Below are 21,432 nucleotides of genomic sequence, written 5' to 3'. Positions count from 1 at the left end.
TCATACCCGCTAGTGATTAGTGAGGGGAATGAAATAAGAAAAGTGTAATTGTCTAACATTAAATTAGTTGTCATTATGAAAAAAAGCTTAGACTAGCATTTTTTAAATGTTATTTTGTTAAAGGAACCATTTTTTATCGTGCGCTGAATATCGATCGCACTGAAAACGTATTCGATCCTGTTGTGGTCATTAGGCAGATTCAGTTCACGAATGTGTAATACAGTCGAACCTGTATATAACTGCCACCCTCGGGACTTGAGGAACTGGCCGCTTTTATTCAGGTGTCCTCTTAATACAGGATCACTACAACCTACTCACTGGGCATGGTTCGTGATGTGATACTGTACTTCAGCACATTACGGACATCTGGAAAGCGTTAACGATACTAAACGGCCGATTATCAGCTTAGGCCTGGTTCAAACGTCGAACTTTACATGTGCCGAACCTAACACAATTTGAGTCGACCCAAATAATTAAGTTCGGCAGTTGATTCAAACGTCGAATCCAATTTAGTCGAACTTAATGGGAAAAATAAAAGGCACTATTGTTAATCGCAGTTATTGCTCACCAAATGGCGGGAAAAATGTGGGAAAGACAAATTGTGGAAACGAAGAGCTTGTTTTTCTTGCAAATGCGATCAAAGAGGGTAGAAGAAGTCGAAGAAGGCGACTCCGATGTAGTTAGCATTAAACAACAAAAAAAGAGTTTTGAAGCTGGTTTGCCGTCCATTATTGCTTATTGCCAAGGATCATCACAGTTCCTCGTCCAGTTCCTCGTCGTCGATTTCTTCAAGATTCATTTTATTTTGTCATTTTCTCTCAAAAACATGCCTCGCAGTAAGTCACCGAGCTGCTTGCTTTCCAACCCGCTACAATTTAATCCTTTTCAAATACGGAACATCGCATACAGAAGTGGTTTATGGACTTCAATCAAGTACATTTCATGCTCTCGAAGCAGGAGGAACACATATCTTCTCGATCTTCCCGCCATTTTGTTCCAAACGAAGCGATGTACGCATGACAAAAATAGGAAACGTGAAGAACTCTCGGTAAAATTAATTATATAATGTATTTGTAATGTATGCATTAGATTCGGCACATGTAAAAGTTCGACGTATGAACTGAAGTCGATCTTTTGCCGTTCTACTCGACAAGCCCGGTCGAATAGAACGGCAGGTTGACCCACTAAATAAAAATCTGTCGAGCCTAATTGATTCAAACGTCGAACTTTACATGTGCCGAATCTAATTATTAGATTATTAGATTCGGCACATGTAAAGTTCGACGTTTGAACCGGGCCTTACAGTAGCTCTGTACATGTTATTTCTTTATAGTGATGATGGACATGTGGTTTAGTTTCCGTTCAAGGGTGGCCCCTTAATATAGGTAAAAATAACAAAGAAAGACAAACATAGGACTGCTACAGGGTGGCCGCGGCTACTTAATAGAGGTGGTCGCCTAATACAGGTAACGAATACAGCGTTTGTATGAGCGAAGAATCGGGACTTTGAGTGTTCTGAGGTTGGCAGCGCACGTTGTAAGTGCGCTGACTTGTCTTATTACACGAGCTTTTGCTGAGTCTAAATCGCAACATGTAGAGTACTTTCTACCAGTAAATGCGTCTTACTATAAGCCATGGATCCTCATTTTTTCTCCTTCGATTTATGGCCCAAGCGGGAATAGTCGCAAAATTAAAAACAAAACAACAGAAGCTCGGTGTTTCTTTCAGGTAGCTGTTTCAGCCATGTTGTGAAGCCACGGACATCAGAATAAGGCTTTTGTTGTTCAGTTAATTGTACGATTAAATTGTATTTAATATACGGTAATAAAATGGACGAAAGAAAACCTTTCAACCATACAGTGTATCACAGTTCGTTGTAGTTTATACTTTTCATAGTTTTTCATAGCAGTGACCGTAAAAACCGGAAGATCAAAATAAGCGCTCTCTTTAATTTTCCGTTCTCGAGAGAACTACAGAGCTGCCGTAATAACCGTTTTAGCTTTTTTAGTTGTTAGTTTTTATTAGCTTTTCTTCCATGTCAAAAATGCGTAATACAAGGACTAAAATAAATAAAGCGCTCAAAAATATGGTTTGTTTTCTATGCTTAGCATTTTCCGTACTGCACATTTTCCACTCGTCGCCGATTTTCCACATTCTTCATTCTCCACTCTCCCCATCTTCCACACTTCAGAATTATCGCGCTCCTCTTTTTCCACACTCCTCACTTTCCACATTCCGAATCTTCCATACTCCTTCATTTCCCACACCACACACCCCTCATTTTTTATCCCATTTTTTGTCCAACAGGTACCATCCAACCCGTACTCAGCGCCTTACTTTGGGTTCAAATAACAGAAATCGATGTCGCAGCTGATTGACGCACCTTAATGTGCTACTGAATTAGCCACGCAGCAATCAAGGCTCTTTAAATTTCCACAACTTAAATGAAATAACGCGAAGTTTTGAAAGTCGCCGATTAATTTTAAGGAACGGTGTATTGATTGATTAGTTTTAGCCCGGAAGTCTTTTATTTCCTTTCTAGAAGGAAATCGCTCTTACACGCAGGAAGGAAATAAGGAACTAATATTGACAATGTCATAAGTCCTCAGAAATATAACCACTAGTGGGACTGATATCTCTCTTAACAATTTCTTGCTAATGGTTATGTAAATAAGTGCGCACTTACTATTGGTTGGTGTGTTCATTTTATGACCCTATATTAGCGTTTGCCGAAAGGAATAGAAGGTTGTTATCAAGCACAAGTCGATGAACAGAAGTGCTCGTTCGTCTTTTACGAAATTATGAACACTTCTTCTGTTATCAATCCTCGCACTTGCTGGATTAATGCGCGATTTTCTCGCCTGACAAGTTGGCTGCCCTCCCTCTACTTTGTTCTGTTCGCTACACGTTCAACACGGCTGTTTTTACAAGTTTAGTAATCATCGTCTTCGACAGACACCAGAGCATCACAAGACCATTTCAGCGTTTGAAACACAGACCCAAATTCTACCGATATCTCCTGGCTCTTTGGGGATATTCTCTTCTTTGCGCAGCGCCACAAATGTACAACGCGGAAACGTTGGTTCTAAATTACACCAGCTCTTACAGTGCAACTAACGTTACTGTTGCCTTCCACCACTGCTCAGTTCCGTCGATCAAAGGCTTCACTTCAAGTACCGTGGCGACAATTATTTATTACATCCTGGGATTTCTCGTTCCGCTAGTGGTATTAATTATAGCTTATTCCAATATCTACGTCTCCCTGAGGAGAAAACGTCGTAATCCCGTGATTAATCAAGCCGCTCTGAAATCTACAGGAAAGGCGCTTCGCGTGCTTGTGTTGGTAGTCCTTGGATTTGTGGTCTGCTTAGGAGTACCACAATTATGCGACTTGATGAGGTCGTTCGTTTCTAAGGGCAAAGCAGAAATTGTCTTTCTCTCTTTCATTCTTGAAATGTCAAGTTTTATTATTAATCCCATAATTTACGGATTTTATTCTGCTGACTTCAACCAAGGGCTCAAGTGCCGGAGATAATCTTTAGTTCTGTAGAGACGCAGCGATCTTCAGATTAAGACGTCAAAGTATTGGGAGAATGGAACCGTCGACACATACTTCTACACGAGTGTTTCAGTGGTAATGGCGATCTGTGCCACGAAAACTCGGAGTGCAGATTTGCAACTGTCTGCCTCAAACTGCTATGTTTCTGAAGGAAAATACAATATCTATTTTTGTTTGTTCAAGTTTGTTTGTTTTTCCTTTTTCCCATCTCGTAATGTACCACTCAATTTACATCATTCAGGACAGAGATAAGATCTTTTTTTCTGTCCTTGACTTACATTTAATTTCTTGGTATTAAGAGAAGGGGTAAATTCAGTATTTTGTTTCTTGGAGAGGTGAAAGTCAGATAATTGGTTTGTAACACTTGGATAGAAGCAGATGTTCAAACCTTACATTTAAAGACATCTGCTTCACTGAATTTCGCTCTTCTGTCGTGATATCACGCCATGATATCATTATGTTACTCTCCAACGCAATGGATGTGGAGAAACCATTAAGCTTTGTTAGTCTTGCTAGATAGTTATGTGTGATAAAACAAATAATGATTCACTTCCGAAATATTGGAAGAAGTCAGAAAGCGTGTTTATGTTCGAAAAGCCTTGCAGTTCAGTTCAACAGCAATGCATCCATTATCAATAATAAGGTTAAAAACATGATATGATATCCTTTCTGTATAGTTTATCGATCATTGTCACTGTTGTTAGCTCTTGATGAATGTGTGACGATAGATTAAAAAGTGAGAAAAAAATATCTTACACTGAAGTCATATCAACGCTTTACGTCATCCGACTGTTCGCTGAAGTCATAGTCAATAGAGGGAAATGGTTATGAAGGCCGGTAAACATCACAGAAGTACAGACAAACAGGCTACGGTTTATGTTAGAAGGTCCTTGACCCTGCACATCATTTTTTATGCTCATTGACTGTGCATGAATTACATAATCGCAATTCTTCTATTGGTTAGTTGTATGAACACACATAACCACCTTTTGTATTTTCCCAGGTTTTGTGCAGGGTCAACCCCCAAAATAACAAAAACAAAAACATAAAACAAAGAACTTTGCCAGGTTTCCTATCCATTTCCCTCTTTTAGCTATGCTGAAGTTTTGTTCTAATTGGCTAGAAATTAAAGAACCGGAAATCTTCCATTTGCTTAAAAAAACGCTTGTTTCACAAGCCACCCCTACCCCTTTATCATCCTGATTCCCCTCACCCTATACCACCTCCACCACCACCACCAATTCTACATAAACCTACTGAATCGACTGAGAAATGTTTCATTCCTTTGTTATCATTTCACGTTTAAAATTATCATGGCAACCAACTGTTTCAAAGTCATATGGTTTTTGCCTCCCAAGCCACCCTTTGTTTTCCTCTGGGTTCTTTTAAGCTGCTACAAGGCTCATTGAATTGGATTGAGGAGAACCGTAAAGAAATAAACCACAACACGGTGCTTTTATTATGACCAATGGCTGATTTAAAGTCCCTTGACTTTTATTGGCTGTATGGATTAATACTGTTATTACAAAGGTATACGAAATGCAATTTTTGGCGCGAAACTTGACTTGGTTACAAATTTCCATTGCAAATTATTCCACATGCACGCGCTATTGCTGATAATTATTCATGCCAAGCTATTTGTCAGCACCTTCGTGGGTTCTTGCTCCGTTCATGTCTTCTCAAAGCAAGAGAAACCTTCGCTACACCAAGCGTGGAAAATAGAGGGTTATGATGCTAGTGTAAAAAGACAGATATGCTCCATGGCCAGCTATCAGTAATGGAACCTAAACAACGATAAACGTGACTTGAACGTTAATTACACGTGGTTTTAACCCTGGAGCTCAGTGGAACTTGTTATGTTTTAATGTGGCTGCTACTTCTTCATTTGATGCTTTCCAGGTTAGTAGGACTATGTAAACAACTATTGAATCAACTGGTGTTTTCTCTTCCTGTAATATTTTGATTTTCTTTGGTTCCAACACTATGCACATAGTTTTCGTTAAAAAAAAAAAACACTTCTGGTCTGCATGGTGACTAAATAACATGAAATAATTTACTTGTGAACCAAAAGTACTTGCCAGACAAACCGACCTTTCTTGAAGAAAATTGAAACTTCCTTTTATTGTTTTTCGAGGAAAGTGCGATTGATTCTTTAAAAGACGAAATTCTAAGTCAGCAGTGGACATTGTCATCGGCTGAAAATGATATAAAATTCGATAAAATCGTCTAGATCTAATCACAGACTCGGTGACTTAACATGATTAAGAGTTTAAAGTTCGGAAAATTAGCCGGCACACGTTTGTTTTATTTTGTTTATCCCTTTCTATTTGTTTGTCGGTTTGCTTAATAAAAAGTTCTTGAGTACTAGCCAGGCCATAAGATATTGCCCTGCATTTCATTTGTTTAACTTAATATGTCGCAAATTTCTAGTTTATAGTTCAACCTTACGTTTTAGATTTGTTTCAAGCAGATTGGACAAATCGGAATGCATACCTTCTCATTTGTGTCCCTTGCCACAAAACTGATGGTGAGCATTAGTTTGTAGATGTGCTCTAGTTATTTCAAAACAGCAATGTAATAGTTTAATCATTTCGTCAATTTTCCAACATTCTTTTATTAGGGTGGAGAAACCAGGGCAGAGCGAGCAAATAAGACTGCAATTTTCTCTTATCAAGCCGTATTCATGATATGGTTTGCGGATCGCCTATGAAGGTATGCACTGCGCTTACACTGAGCATTTGTTTCTTTATTTGTTTGTTTGTTTGTCGGATTTGAGTTTTGTAACTTTATGGTGAGATTTTCTGTTTTTATTGTTTGGCCTGCTGTTTTTAGTTTGAATAATCTCAAAATCGGCACAAACCCATAAGCACTGAAAAACATTTGTATATGCCCGGTCAGAGTGTCCGATCAGGCTAAGCTTTTACTTGTCATAACTGCCTCAAATTTGCTGACTGACTGTTTGACTGACTCACTGACTCTCTGACCTCCTTACTACCTGACTGACTTATTGATTACCTGACTGACTGACTGACTGACTGACTTATTGATTACCTCACTGACTGACTGACTGACAGACAGACTGCCTCATTGTCTGACTGCCTCGCCTGCACGACTGACTATCTGTCAGCCTGATGGACTGGCTGACTGCCTGTTTGCCTGCCTCATGGACTGGCTGTCTCTCTTCCTTGACTGACTGACTGCCTGCCTGCCTGCCTTTCTGGCTCAGTGCTTGGCTGCCAGAATGGTTGATCGACTGCCCACCTGACAGACTGGCTAACAGACTCACGGTCTGACTGACTGACCGACTGACTGGGTAACTGACTGACTGATCGAAGGACTGCCTCCCTGCCTGACCACCTACCTCACTAACTGACTACCTCACTGTCAGCCTGACTGAAATGACTCAGTCACTGAATGAGAGTCTCCCTGCTTAACAGTCTGCGTGTTGAACTAGCTGGCTGGCTGGCCTGGCTGCTCTCCTGCCTGTCGAAGCGGTTTACTGCATGACTGACTGAATGCTTAGTGACTGACTGCTTGCCTTCCTGACGGACTGATTGACTGACTTACTGACTCTCTGACCTCCTTACTACTTGTCTGTCTGACAGACTGACTCACTGACTCATTGATTACCTGACTGATTGACTGACTGTCTGATTGACTGACTAATCGACTTACCGGCTGTCTGACTATACTCTGCCTGCATGCCTGACTGACTGGCTGGCTGACTGGGTAGCGAACTGCCTCCCTGCCTGCTTGTCTGACCGCCTCACTGTGTGACTGACTCGCTGCCTAAGTGCCTGCCGCCCTAAGTGACTGAAATCTGTTGACCTGCCTGACTGACTGACTGCCTGCCTGCCTGCCTGCCTGACTGACTGACTAACTTACTGACTGCCTATCCACCTGCCTGGGTGACTGAATGCCTGACTACCTGACTACAGGACTGCCTGGCTACCTGTCTAACTGACTCACTGACTGACTGACTGCCTGGCCATCTGTCTAACTGACTGACTGACTGACTGACTGACTGACTGATCGACTGACTGACTGACCCATTGACCCACTGATTGACTGCCTGCCTGCCAAACATGCCTGCCTGCTTGCCTGCCAAACATGCCTGCCTTCTTGCCTGCGGACTGACTGACTGACTGCCTGCCTGCTTTATAGACTGGCTGTCACCCTCCCTGGCTGCTTGCCTGCCTGCCTACCTGCCTGTCTTACTGACTGACTGCTTGCCTGCCAGACTGACTGACTGACTGGTTGACTGACTGCCTGCCTGACGGACAGTCGGAATGACTCAATCTCTTACTGCCTGACTAACCAACTAAATGACTGACTGCCCGACTGACTGACGACTAACTCCCTGCCTGACTCGGTACTGGAGTGCCTGAGTGACTGTATGTCTGACTGTCTTACTGATGTACTGATTGACCGACTGACTGCCTGATAGTCTGCATGACGGTCCTCCTGCCTGATGTACTGTTTGACTGATAGACTGACCAACTGACTGATTAAATGTTGAACTGCCTGTCTTATGGACTAACTGACTGACTGACTGACTGACTAACTAAAAAATTGGAAACAGTCCTGTCTAAATTGAGTGTGCAGAGACAAGCTTGATGAGTGAGATCATAATAAGTTTGCCATAAGTCTGCCTTCAATTTTATCATTTGTTCTCAGCTTTGATATTAGTCATGATTAGCCAATCACAGCGTGCGATATCGCCTTCCTTGAACAGTTTTGAGCGTTGGTGATTTCTTGAAGGCTATGTTAATCATTTTGAACGAAACATTCCGAGTTTAATAACAAGTGCAAACAAAAGTAAAAGTAAAGAACGCTGAACAAAGAACTCAACGTGGATTAAAGTATTGTTGCAGCAGTTAAACGCTTTAACATTTTATTTCAACGTGTTTATATAGGTTTTAGAGTTGTAGCTAAGAGAATTCAAATCACTGTATAGTAGATGATTTGTGTAAATGGAACTCTCTATGTCTTCAAGGTTTTCCAAGGTTAACAAATTTATCTTCACTAAATTGCGTGGCAAAACTTTTCATCAAAGCAAGCAGGCTTTTACGATGTGCTTTAGTGGTTCAAATCAGTTTTAACCAGCCCCTAAAGATAGCCATTTTCATACGTCCGAGTACGATGTCTTAGCAGTGACGGTAATTGAACGTGTAGTGAATGTCAAAACAGTAATTTAACCAGTTTCTTTACAATACTCTCGTATATGGTTAAGGAAATAGTACATTACACGTTAATCTGTTAAGCAAGACAACCAAAGAGAGAAGCAATTTAGGTGTAGACTTTGCATGTCAGAAGGTGGACCTGTCAATCAAATACGCGCTCCCCGATTGGCTGACTTGCCACAAAGTTTGTTCGATGGCCACGGTATGCCACGTTTCACTGTAAACATTTCACTCTGCTTCTAAGATTAAGCGTCAAACTGTTGAGAGGGTCTGAATGGGGTGTGCTGGAATTGTGACGGTGTTTGGATATCTGATCTAAATTAGCACAGATTTTGCGACTTTATTTCCCCATTTTCTCCTTAGTTTTAGTTTCGACTTAGAATACATATCAAACACTCAAAACAGTGTTTGACTACATTTTCAAACACCTGTAAGTTCGTCAAGAATATACTTCACTGCCCGTCTTATTTTCAACTCTCTTCTCGGTGTTTGGAAACGTGATTAAACACGGTCTTTCGTGTTTGATATATTACTTAGCTGCCAGCAACTTAAGCAGATCTCAGCTGTTTGGATTTTTTTGTTTTCTGTTTTTGATATTGCTCAGCCGAGAAAACAACAAAGAAGGCGAGTCAACGTTATTATTGATCAGGGAATAAGGTCAACTTAAAAGAGTGCCGAAAATAAAACAAATTCGCATTTTCAAGTATCTTGGCGTCCCTATGTGCAAAAAATTGATTTGAATAATAATTTACGTGCAGATTGAATCACTTGGGAGTTGTAAGTTGAGTGACGGGCTCAACTCTTGTAAATCTCGTAGACGAAAACTTTGACCAATTATTCTAAGCTGATGTGATTGCGATTCCACAATAATAATTAGGCATCTATTACTATTAAATATGACTTGAAGGAAAATATGGTGCTTTCACAACATCAAAATAATGATATTAATACGGCGTAACCATGATATCCTCCTTGACGATAATTTAAAAGATTTCGTGTTTCAACTTAGCGGTGCGATACATATTTGATTGACCGAGTACTTTGGGATGTATTTTTCCAAATAGAACCTTAAGCAACCAAGCTAACGAAATTAAAAACTCGCGAATACAAAAGGCACTAGGTTAATGTTATGGATTACTTTTAATGTACCGTGATGTTCCATATCACGGAGCGTAATTTTATCTCCTCGAAATAATTAGAAATGCTTGAATTATACATGAAAACGTTCACAATAAGGAGTGCAAGCCTTCGTGCAGAATTTGAATGACAGAGGTTTAGCATGACGTTTATGAGAAACTGCAAACGGCAGCAATGAAATAGTAGCAGACATTCTCTATTTTTTGAGCGATTTATTTAAGGATTAGAAGGAAAGAACATAAAATCAGAGGTAATTTCTGCCGTTTGCCGTAAACGTCATGCTTGACCTATCTAGTACTGGTGTTTTGTTATATTCCTAACGCGAAAATTAACTGTAAAATTATCACTAGGTTTCATCACTTCTCTCTTATTAACATGTTATTTCTATTTTTTCTGTCAGGACTGAAGGTAGTTTATCGCACTATTGAGCTGGTGAAGACTGACGCTCCACGATGAAGAAGCAAGCTGACATTGTCGAATTTGTTTTTGCTTAATCTGCACAGATATTTATCAATAAAGAACGCGCGACCGTGCCGTGAATTTTAAATCAAGGAAATTTCTTTATATGTAAGAAACAATTCTAAGCATTTTGACGGGAAGCAATTGCGCTTTATGTTTTTTTTTTCTCCAATCAAAAAATTGTCTTTTATTGAGGAAAAACTTCTGCTTGTAGTACGTGTTTGACATTTGATCAAAAAAATTCCAAGTCTTTTGGCGGGAAAATAGTAGGTCCTTTAAACGGCACCTGGAAATAAACCAAGTCTTTTGGCGGGAAAATAGTATGCGCTTTTAAACGGTGCCTGGAAATTTTTCAAAAATAATCTAAGTCTTTTGGCGGGAAAAAAGTCTGCGCTTTTAAATGGAGTCTAGAAATTTGTCAAAAATAAACTAAGTCTTTTGGCGGGAAAAATCTGTGCAGTTTGCCGTCAGATTTTGCCCCTCAAAAGCCGACCTTTATTTTGACTTGTTACTAGACCCTGTTTAAAAGTGCAGAACGTTTTTCCGCGTCGGCAACCCTACATAGTCAAAAAATAGTAAAAGAGAGCCTACATTTCGACTAGTTTCCAGGCCCCTTTAAAAGCGCGCATTTTTTTTTTTTTGTTAAGTGAGACAAGACTCATTTGTTGATTACAATATTGTTTCTTTATTTCCATTCAATAAAGTTTTAATTGATAACTGATTTACAAGTTGTGATCGTTATTGAGTATTTATTTTCAAGTATGAAAACTGTTTAACTAACTACTAAGGTCAATAGATGCAGAGTAATTTTACGAGTCGTAAAATTTCTCTGTATCTATCGATCATAGTAGTTATTTAAAACAGCTCACTATTAAGGACTAAGTCTGAAAAATATCTAGGAAATAATTACAACAATCAAAAGAAATGAAAATACAATTTCGTAGCTTGTTAACAAAAGATGACTTTAAATGTGAAATTGGAAGTGCTGTTTCAAGCTGTTTTGTAAGCAAACTTCTACTAAGGGTGGAAAATTGATGGAAATAATGCCGGAAAAATAACGTAATAGGCTGTTTGTCCTTCACGTAAAATTCTAGCGACAAAACATGTCATACAAATTTCTAGCTAACTAAGCGCGGACCCATGCAAAGAAACCACACGAAAATATAACTAGATGCTGAAATTCAGAGGTTGCCTCAGGAATAATTCTCTTGGTTTGCTAAATAAATTGTACAATGCTAGAACTTTATATCTTCTTCAGAATATTTCGTGAATTCTTTCATTGCGTTATTTACTGTCAAATCTAACAGTTCAAAAAGTACGGCGACGTTTTTTTGAAGCATTCGCAAGACGAAACGACTTATGTTAAACAAAAAAAGAAATTAAACTACATTGCCTTCAATAAATATGAGTCACGGTCGATAAAACGTACGGCGAGATTTTTAAAACCAGTCTTAATTTATTTCGTTGTAAAATGCTAAACCAAAAACTTTCAAAAAATTACATAAGGTTGCATGGCGAATAATGAAATTAGGTCTCTGGAGAGAAAAATACGGCGAGATCTTTTGGTAAAAATCACAAATGCGCCGTAAGAGTAAGGCAAAAATATCTTTTCCAAAAACTAAAATGAACTAAAATGAACTAAAGTCGCATGGTCAACAACAAATGTTGGACTTGAAGTAAGAAGTACGGCAATATTTTAGAATTAGAAATATTCACAAGTAACTGCGCCGTGACGTAAGCTAAGGTAAAAAGCGGAATTCCTTTAAAAAATTCCGATTGTATAGCATATTACTGTACAGCAAGATTTTAGAATTGGAAATACTCACAATTAATTCCACCGTACACTTAAGCTGGGTAAAAAGCGAAATTCCTGTTAAAATTTTCAATCAAATTGCTTGTAACTGCACGGCAAGATTTTAGAATTGGAAATATTCAAAGTTAATTGCGCCGTACACGTAAGGTGTAAAACTTCCTTTGAAAAGTGTTAATTAAATTGCATATTACTGTACAGCAAGATTGTAGAATTGGAAATATTCACAAGTAATTGCGCCGTACACGTAAGGTGAAAACGAAATTTCTTTAAAAATTTCAATCAAATTGCATCTACCTGCCCGGCAAGATTTTAGAATTGGAAATATTCAGAGTTAATTGCGCCGTACGGGTTAAGCGAAAAACGAAATTCCTTTGAAAATTTTAAATCAAATAACTGACAATACCAGTTCTGGTTTACAGGCATGGGTCCGCGCACTTCAAAGTTTCTAAATTCTCTTTACAAAAGAGCATACCTTTCTTTTAATATAACCTATGAGAATTTGATCATACATCAAGACAAGATTCCCAAGTTCAAGTTTTGTCACCTAAGCGAATTTGTAAGACGAAATTTGATGTCCTAATTGTTCCTGGAAATTGACATTTAATATTTTTTGGAATAATTATTGTTCTTTACCTAACGAACCACATAAACCATACAAAGTGATTTACTCTCTTCTTCTTAATCCATGAAAATCCGTCCCTGTGTCCCGCGGCAGTGCTGTACCAGGATTCAATCTGTAAGAAAATTGAAACCCGTCCATGTCAATAGTCTCATTAAACAAGAACTGCACAGAGCAATTTCTACAAATAATCACATGAGAGTGCTATCACACGCACCAAAACCATGCAAGCATGCATTGCAGCTGTAAGCATCTGGATTATTAGGGGAATAGCACTCCTTGAAATTCTTTAATTTCCGTCAAATTGAGCGAGATAAAAAAGGTCTGGAAAATTAACTCTTCGTTTGAATCCAGTTCCTGTGCCATACTCATATTATATCTCGACTTACTAGGATATAAGAATTTAGTCGAATTCTCCCACTTTCAAGTTATACGTGGTTAATTTGCATCACAATAAAGAAAGTCAACGCCCTGTTGAAGGTCATTCAAGGTCACCCGGGTTTGTCAGAGACGTTCTAAGTAGTCATCCACGATATTAAGCATTTCACTCACTTTTTTTTGCACAGACGCTTTGAAAACAACTGAAATTGAAGGATATCATGTATAGACAGCTTGAAATAATAAAAATGGTAGAAATCGTCTGATTTCAAGTGGATTGCCAGTAGGCTACGTTCGATATATAATATTCTAACGTGGCTCCGAGGTTTTCGGGTCAAAATTGTAAATTTTTAAAGTTTCTTTAGTCTCTCAATTCCCAAAAGAGACTTGGATACAAAGAAAACAACACCAAATATGTAAGTTTGTGCTGAAAGCCTCGGAGCCGTGTTACAATATTAATCTATCGAAGCGGCCTATGGAGAACACAATGTCAAAACCAAAATGGCGGCTAACGTGACGAAGTGTTGCTGAAGTTAATTCAAGGTCACCCACATTATGCAGGAACGTATAAAAACTTGGTCCAAATCATCGAAAAGCCAGCAAAGTATTTTCTTTTCTTTTTTGAACCAGAAAGGATCTTTTTTAGTCACGTTTTCCAGGTACAACAGATTTGTTCTAAAGCAAAGTCGCCCATTAAATTCTGTCCACTTTTTCGTAGTGCAGTGAAGATCGATATATATATATATATAAGCTCAATTGCTTTAAGCCGAATCACGATTTAAACCAATTGCAAACCGGAGTGATTTCACCGGTTTTTTATTTACTTTCCAGTAGCATGAGGTGCCAATTTCCGCGCAAAGCTTTACTGAAATAATAGATATGCTATTTACAGTAAATAACTGAGAACCATGAACTCACCATTTTTGAAGGAACTGAGCACGTCAGTTCCGATGAACGATTCATCAAGCGCGTCGGTTTATCATGGCAACACTGAACTCCAGTCTACAAAAAGTTAAGAAAAAACGTTAGTGTAGAGGGTCTTAAAGGCAACAACAAACTGGTAAATAACCAAGAGAAATTTTTTCTAAGGCTCGTGCTTTAGAATGCGCGAAAAAAGTAGTTTCCGAGTTTCTCTGTCAAGCTTTGAAGTGACCACGCATTAAATTCCCAAAAATATGATTGGTATTAAGAGTGCCTGCCCGTAAAAATCAGACAAATTCTTAATTTCGCGGCAAGGGTCGAAAATTCGATTTCGCTCATATTCATATGGTAGATAGGCTAGGGTATGACAAAAACTACTGGATAGTTTTTTTGGCAAAATATCCTTTTATTTCAAAGAAATATGCAAATTACCAAATTCCGTTAAAATCGTCATTTGACGTACCATTTTATTAAGGAAGTTTGAGAGCCTCGCATGCAAAACCACATCATTCTTCCGTATTTAAAACACTCAAATATTTTTATGCAATGTTTAAATGTGTACTGGGTTGATTTCAGGGAATGTTGTGTTGTCTTTTTGGGTGCAAAATAATTAAATTTTGAAGACATGTATTTCATTCACTTAAAAGTACTTCGTGAATATAATTAATTTTCACCATGTGCGAAACCTTCAAATGGATCAAGCTTCTGGTGGTTGAATCGCAGAAGGATGGTCTACAGATTCCTGTAAAAATTTCTTTGGGCAAATGATTGTGAGCGACGCGAGAGCTTTTCAAAGTACGTTAAAAATGCAAATATTCGACCATCCATCATCAAATTTCAATTTACGGGTTAGACGTATATTTTAGCATGCGCCACGTGACTTGACCTATAATAAGTTGAAATAGACACAGAGCTGATAATTTTGAAATGTTCTAACCTTATTTGCGGTAGAAGGCAGGTCCAAAGCCGATTTGACGTGTTTCTAGTCGATCTCTCACCATTCGTCGCACATAAAGCAGAAGTTTGCTTTTGTTTACACAAGGTTAACGTCTTATGTACATCGCCTACTGTCAACCTATTATTGGTCGAATACTATGAATCTGTGATCATCTTTCTGCGCATATGAACATCACTGCATCTAAGTCTAAAACGGCTAAGTCATTTGTAGATAGTTGCTTGCTTTGCGCTACGCCAAAATATTGCGTTTGATCGATTGCTGACCATTGCTGATAGGCGTGTCGGCGCAGCACAATCTTACAGCCGTTATTGTTCGTCACGCAATGCTGTCACGGCATATGCTGCACATTTTGATCTATTTTGTATAGAGGTACTCTCAGGATAAGTGAAACAATTTAATCATTGTTCATCTGTTTTTTCATATACATAATAATATATATGTATATCTATATAATCGTATTCTATAGTGTACGTGGCCTCGGTCCAAATCACGTTTGTTGTACGTTCTGATGTTTCAGACAACAGCTGATAAAGCTACTGCCTATACTCACTAGAATTTTAAGGAAATCGCCATAAAAAAATTATAGATCAATGAAGCAAGAACTAGCTGAAAAAAAAAAAAAGGAAATCACAACGTGTCTAATTCGTGAGAAAAACAGACTAAATTTAATTAGTAATTACGTGAGTAAATAGCCCTGGTCATGCCATTTTATTTGGCGTATTTTGTTTGCTTAGTGACGAGGCATTGGTATGTAACAGAAAATAGAGGACTGTTGTCAATACAGTCCAAAATTATCGTCAGTAAAATATTGTAAATAAAACACCTATTGACCGGTTACCTCCGCGGCCATCATTTGGTCATTCCGATAAGGGTTTCATTATTTTCTTTACCCCATTAAGCGGCCACCCAAAATTTAAGAACTTTGTTTTGGAAAGGGTGATGGGAGATAAGAGTCTGAAATTGAAGGAGCATGACGAGTGATGATTCAAACACACGTCTATCATGATTGTCTTGAATTGACTCCATGTTCACCAGGAAGTTTATAGCCCGATAGTGAAAAATTAAATATTCAAGGTACACCAACCTCTATTTAAGCGGTTAGCCCCGTTAAGAGGTCGCCACCCATTTCCCCGAGGGTAGCCCAGTGTATTACATTTAAACCAAAAATAATTGCATAGCGCGAAAAGACCTAGGTATGAGTTTAGCGTTACAGTATTACGCAGGGGCAGGTAGGTAGCGGTGGTCGAGTAAAAGATAACAACAGGGACAATGGTAAATTATTCATTCTCTTCATTTCTTAATTTAATCTCTTCCTACTCAACATGATTGTGTGCTCCCAGTGATTCCAAGCCTTACGGAGCCTTACGTATTAGGATAGAAATTGTCGTACCCCTACCCCCTAAAATGGGATGACAGCATTGCGTGACGAAGAAGGAACCGCTGGAAGCAAGGATTCAAGCCATCAAACCATGATGATCAAACGTAATATTTTAGTGTACTGTAGTGCAAAGCAAGCAACTATCTAGCTACAAATGACTTAGCCCTTTTTGACTTAGATGCAGTGGTGATCATATGTGTCGAAAGAGGGTCACAGATTCATGGTATTCGACTGTTAAAGAAGTTGACAGTTGGCGATGTACATCGGACGTTATGTAAACAAAAGCGAACTTCTGCTTTATGTGCGACGAATGGTGTGAGAAACACGTCAAATCGGCTTTGGACCTGCCTTTTACAGCAAATGAGGTTAGAACATTTCGAAATTATCAGCTCTGTGTCTATTTCAGCTTAACATAGGTCAAGTCATGTGGCGCATGCTAAAATATACGTCTAACCCGTAAATTGAAATTTGACGACGGATCGTCAAATATTTGCATTTTTAACGTACTTTGAAAAGTTCTCGCGTCGCTCACAATCATTTGCCCAAAGAAATTTTTACAGGAATCTGTAGACCATCCTTCTGCGATTCAACCACCAGAAGCTTGATCCATTTGAAGGTTTCGCACATGGTGAAAATTAATTATATTCACGAAGTACTTTTAAGTAAATGAAATACATGTCTTCGAAATTTAATTATTTTGCACCCAAAAAGACAACGGTACATTTACTAAAATCAACCCAGTACACATTTAAACATTGCATAAAAATATTTGAGTGTTTTAAAGACGGAAGAATGATGTGGTTTTGCATGCGAGGCTCTCAAACTTGTTTAGTAAAATGGTGCGTTAAATGACGATTTTAACGGAATTTGGTAATTTGCCTATTTCGTTGAAATAAAAGGATATTTTGTCAAAAAAACTATCCAGTAGTTTTTGTCATGCCCTAGCCTATCTACCATAAAAATATGAGCGAAATCGAATTTTCGACTCTTGCCGAGTTATTTTCCATTTTTAGTGCAGAGTGCACTATTGGGATGGTTATGGGGGTTGCCTGCCGCTAAGGAACTAATGCACTATGGCACTATGGCGCTATGGCCCTATGGCGCTAAGGTGTAAACTTTAATGTTTGTTTAATTAATTAATTTCAATTAATTAATTAGGCTAGAGGCAAGGAAGTAGTGGGAGTAGGGTGGGAAAGGTACATGTGTACTCTACGTAAAACACATTCCATCGCCGTCGCTTAACTTTGAACATCGCAAAGCTATATATTTGTTTCAGGTAACCCCTTGCTCTCCTTGTGGTACCATTCTCCTTAGAACAAAACTAATTTGCCCTAAACGCATGCGTAGATTAGTTAGGGTTCGTGGCTTCTATATTAGGTGAAGGATACATTGCATACGGAATCACGCACAAATGTTGAGTGGTTTTCCTTATGGTAGAGCTCAACATGTAAGACGCATGCGTTCTAGCATTGTTAGTGTTATACACTATCTTTACACGCAGTATTTTATATATCGTGTCATGTGACCAAGGACGGCAGTTATTTTTCAGGTAGCGCCAATTGTCCCTTTTTATTGCAAAAGTGAAACGTTACTGTGGCTGCGTAGCTTTTAGAATTACAAACAGGTCGGTTCAAGAAATATCATCTGCTGTTTTCAATCTACAATAGTGTGCTTGTCAGGGTTCAAATATATTGCTTCTCCTTAGCGACTTGTTTATTTCTTGCCTTAATTGTGTCTGTAAGAGAGACCAAAAAGTTCTCAAGTTAGTGGCTTTAATACTCCGCAAATTGTGAATTTGTAACAAAAGAAACCAGGAAAATGCTCAAATATTGCTGCAGACGCCGTGGCACCTAATGAAAGTTCAAATTAATTTAATCAGTCTTTGAGGAGACTCATTCATATCGGCCAAGTAGGGCTGTTTATCTTCAATACTTTTCGTTGAAAAGCTTCTCAGCCATCAATATCGTTGTGTGTTAATTTTGAATTGTTTTATTGTTAACAACAAAGGTGGCAACAGAAAAAGAAAGTGGTATTTCGTGACTATCTGATAATTAAATTAGTTCTTGTTCATCGGTAAAAATTTGCATTTTTAGTAAAACATCGTCTCTGTTCCGTTTCTTCATCACTACATCAGATATTTAACTTTCTTTCATTTATCTCCAAAAAACAAGGACATCTTCCGTATGTTTTGGAGAAAACAGGGGTTTCATATTACATGGCTTTGCGAGGAAAACAAAAGTATCAAGTTACAAAGTTGGCGTGAAGAGCTAAATTGTCACGTTTGCTGCTTCAGCGTATTGTTGAATTTAAAATGAACGAAAATCAACTTAAAGCACCAGTAGTAATTAATTTGTGCGTAATTTTTGGACCTTGAATGAAAATACAACCTTGAAACATACACACTGCAAAGGGGAAAAGCCGTAGCAGACTACCAAGGTAGACACAAACCGGAAGTGAACCTCGTAGGGGTGAGTACTTATGGGACTATTGTACCAGAGCTATCAATTGCGCTCTGCACTATCTGAGATTGTCTCACTAGTTATGGACAGGGACTCTTAAATTACCGCTGAAAATAATGAGAGAAAATAAAGAAACTGGCCAGCTAAAGAACTGTGACTCTGATGCACCAAAACTAACGTCAAGAAGTGAGAGAAATCCAAATGATGCCTCTTAAAGGGTCTAACCCCACAACTCAGTTCCTCTTTTTTGGAGCTCTTCGTTATCACTTTCTTAATTAAACACAGCTAGCCCTTATCAACTAAGTTCTGGGTTTTCCTAGCAACATCTGTTACATTTGTCAGGTAAGTGGATACAAGTAACGGGCGTAAATGAAATCACTAACAGTACCAAACTATCATATATCATAACTGACAATAGGGAATGTTTAGTAAAGTAAGGAGAATAATTCTTTAGTGGTTGAACTTGACCTCAAGAAGCTTAATAATTTTTAAGTTACCTGAGTAATCTTGTTATATACGGATACCCTCACGAGTGTCAGTTTTCCAGCCATCTTTCTTGCCTGGAAGAAAAATTCAGAAGAACAGAAATAAGTATTTAATTAAATGAATTAGGCTTATTCACAACTATTCCCACTGTTGTTGGTCTTAATAACTGCAACTTCTTTTTGCATTAGAATCTGCAGGTGATAAATCCAACAAAACAACTTTGTTACTAGAAATGCGAAATAAGTAAAGAATTCAAATGCAAGAAGATTGAGAGTGAACTGGACTGACTTGAGCAGAAACGATAGATTAATTGGACATGGGACATATTTAGATATACAACCTACTGATCATGATGTAAGTTTGTGTTCAGTCGGCAAATATGAACAATTGCTTGTAATATCTACTTTTGAGGATAGTTCTTACCTCGAGAAGGACCCAAAAGCCATCAAATTTCACGTGCAAGGGCTTTTACATCTCTGGTTTATGCGAAGCACGTGCTTGAGAAGTCTGCTTGAAGTATAGTTCTTGTCACAGGTATTTGTGTTCAGTAGCAGTTCCTGATGTACGGGCATATCCTACTCTGAATATTGATAGATTTGTAGCAATGAGAGACAAGAAAAGAATATTATTTCTGCTCGCTGAGTTCTGAACGTGGATGGCAAAGTCTACGACCAACGAACACAACGTGACAAATGTTTCTTCGCATCAATAATTTGCAATTTAAATTTTGAAATGCTCGTGACCACGCACCAGAGGTCGTCAAAATGCGACGATCTAATTGGATGGTCATATCAATGTCACAATAAGTGCTTGGAATTTAAATTTCCTATCATGCTGTCTTCATTTTCGGGGAAAGTGAGTTTTACAGAGCCAAAAATTAAATATAACATCATTTCTGGAAATATAAATCATTGCTGGAATGCATGCAGCAGTAGCTGCTATATATTGGCCGTTCATTTGATGCATTTTCTGGCGTATGTATGTATCACAAAAAATAAACAAAAAAGTTAAGATTGCGTTCCTACACGATTTTAACGTAAATCTGAAAACTTGAATGAATATTTTTGTAGAACAGAAACAGAAACATGCGCATTACATAAAGTTAAAATGTAAGCGCTCAGGCCGACGTCACGAGACACGTAACCCCAAGGTTTCCGAACTGATCTTTCAAACTAATGGCAATACAGTGTGCTAAATGCTATTTCCCTGGAAAGTCACGAGTCTATGCTGCATCCTACGATGCAGCATATAATAGGCATTTGTCGAAAGTAAGGATTTCCAAATTTAAAAGACAATGTAATGTTAGAAAAATGATGTACTAATATCATCAAGTGCAATTTTAGTAAACCTAGAAGATTAAAACGGGTTGTATTGGTAACAGGGCAATTAGATAACGGATGAACAGCAGTTTAATGAAATTAAAGGTAAAAAAAAAACAACACTTTTTTCGAATTTGAATTGTTGTATAGGATACACAAACGCCTCAGGCCATCACGCAATATTATTCCTACGCGTTTTATCCCTTTAATTAACTATTTTTCCAAAACAGTGGGGAATGAGGGGAGGACTTTCTAAAGCGGGAGGTTTAAAACTAAGACGAGAAATAATTTCAAATCGTTACTTGAAGCAAAGTTCAGTTTCAATTCTACTACAGACATTCGATTATTCGCCTTCGGTGTCGTCAACTATCACCTCGTTCTAAATCTCGAGAGCATAATCTAATTGTTAAATAGAGACAATCGCTTGAAAGCTAAGGAGAACTAGAAAAAGCTGTGAAACAGTCGCCTACAACTTGTGTCGCGTCAGCATTTCATGTTCTCCAAGCTTCCATTGTGTTTCTAAAACTAGATAGAGTCACGTAAATATTGTTTCATTACCAAGAGATAATGAAGAGTACAAGATTTAACCCTTAATGTAAGGTTCATTGGCCAAGTTATTTTTAGACGTGGTACTCAGTTCTTTCGCGGATAATGTCACCACGCGCGTTACGTGGATGTTTCTGTGGTGTTGAAAATGCGTCGAAGACCGCGGCTGAGTTCTTGAACAAAATCTGCGTCAGAGCATTGGCTATTTCTAGTCCCT

At 38.4% G+C, this 21,432-nt stretch overlaps 1 protein-coding gene and 2 long non-coding RNA genes across 3 annotated transcripts; 2 read left to right on the top strand and 1 right to left on the bottom strand.

Annotated features, from left to right (window-relative positions):
- Positions 1–2,854: 2,854 nt before the first annotated feature.
- LOC149118270 (substance-K receptor-like) lies at positions 2,855–3,741 on the top strand (the record flags this gene model as incomplete). Its single annotated transcript, XM_089282435.1, has 1 exon — positions 2,855–3,741. A coding segment is annotated over one exon (681 nt), but the record flags the coding sequence as incomplete, so codon positions are not given.
- Positions 3,742–5,192: 1,451 nt separating this feature from the next.
- On the top strand, positions 5,193–11,059 carry LOC149118269 (uncharacterized). Its single transcript, XR_016208199.1, has 4 exons — positions 5,193–5,458; positions 6,015–6,086; positions 6,180–6,271; positions 10,280–11,059. It is a non-coding gene; the product is annotated as an uncharacterized LOC149118269 (long non-coding RNA).
- Positions 11,000–20,037, bottom strand: LOC149118268 (uncharacterized). Its single transcript, XR_016208196.1, has 4 exons — positions 19,774–20,037; positions 19,362–19,424; positions 14,067–14,150; positions 11,000–12,885 (listed from the first exon to the last, which is right to left on the bottom strand). It is a non-coding gene; the product is annotated as an uncharacterized LOC149118268 (long non-coding RNA).
- Positions 20,038–21,432: the final 1,395 nt, after the last annotated feature.

Source organism: Orbicella faveolata, unplaced genomic scaffold (assembly GCF_042242905.1).
Source record: "Orbicella faveolata isolate gen_17 unplaced genomic scaffold, um_ofav_v1 contig_1, whole genome shotgun sequence".
Taxonomy (NCBI): domain Eukaryota; kingdom Metazoa; phylum Cnidaria; class Anthozoa; order Scleractinia; family Merulinidae; genus Orbicella; species Orbicella faveolata.
The sequence above is the reverse complement of the archived record's forward strand: the minus strand, read 5'-3'. Positions and strand labels throughout refer to the sequence as shown.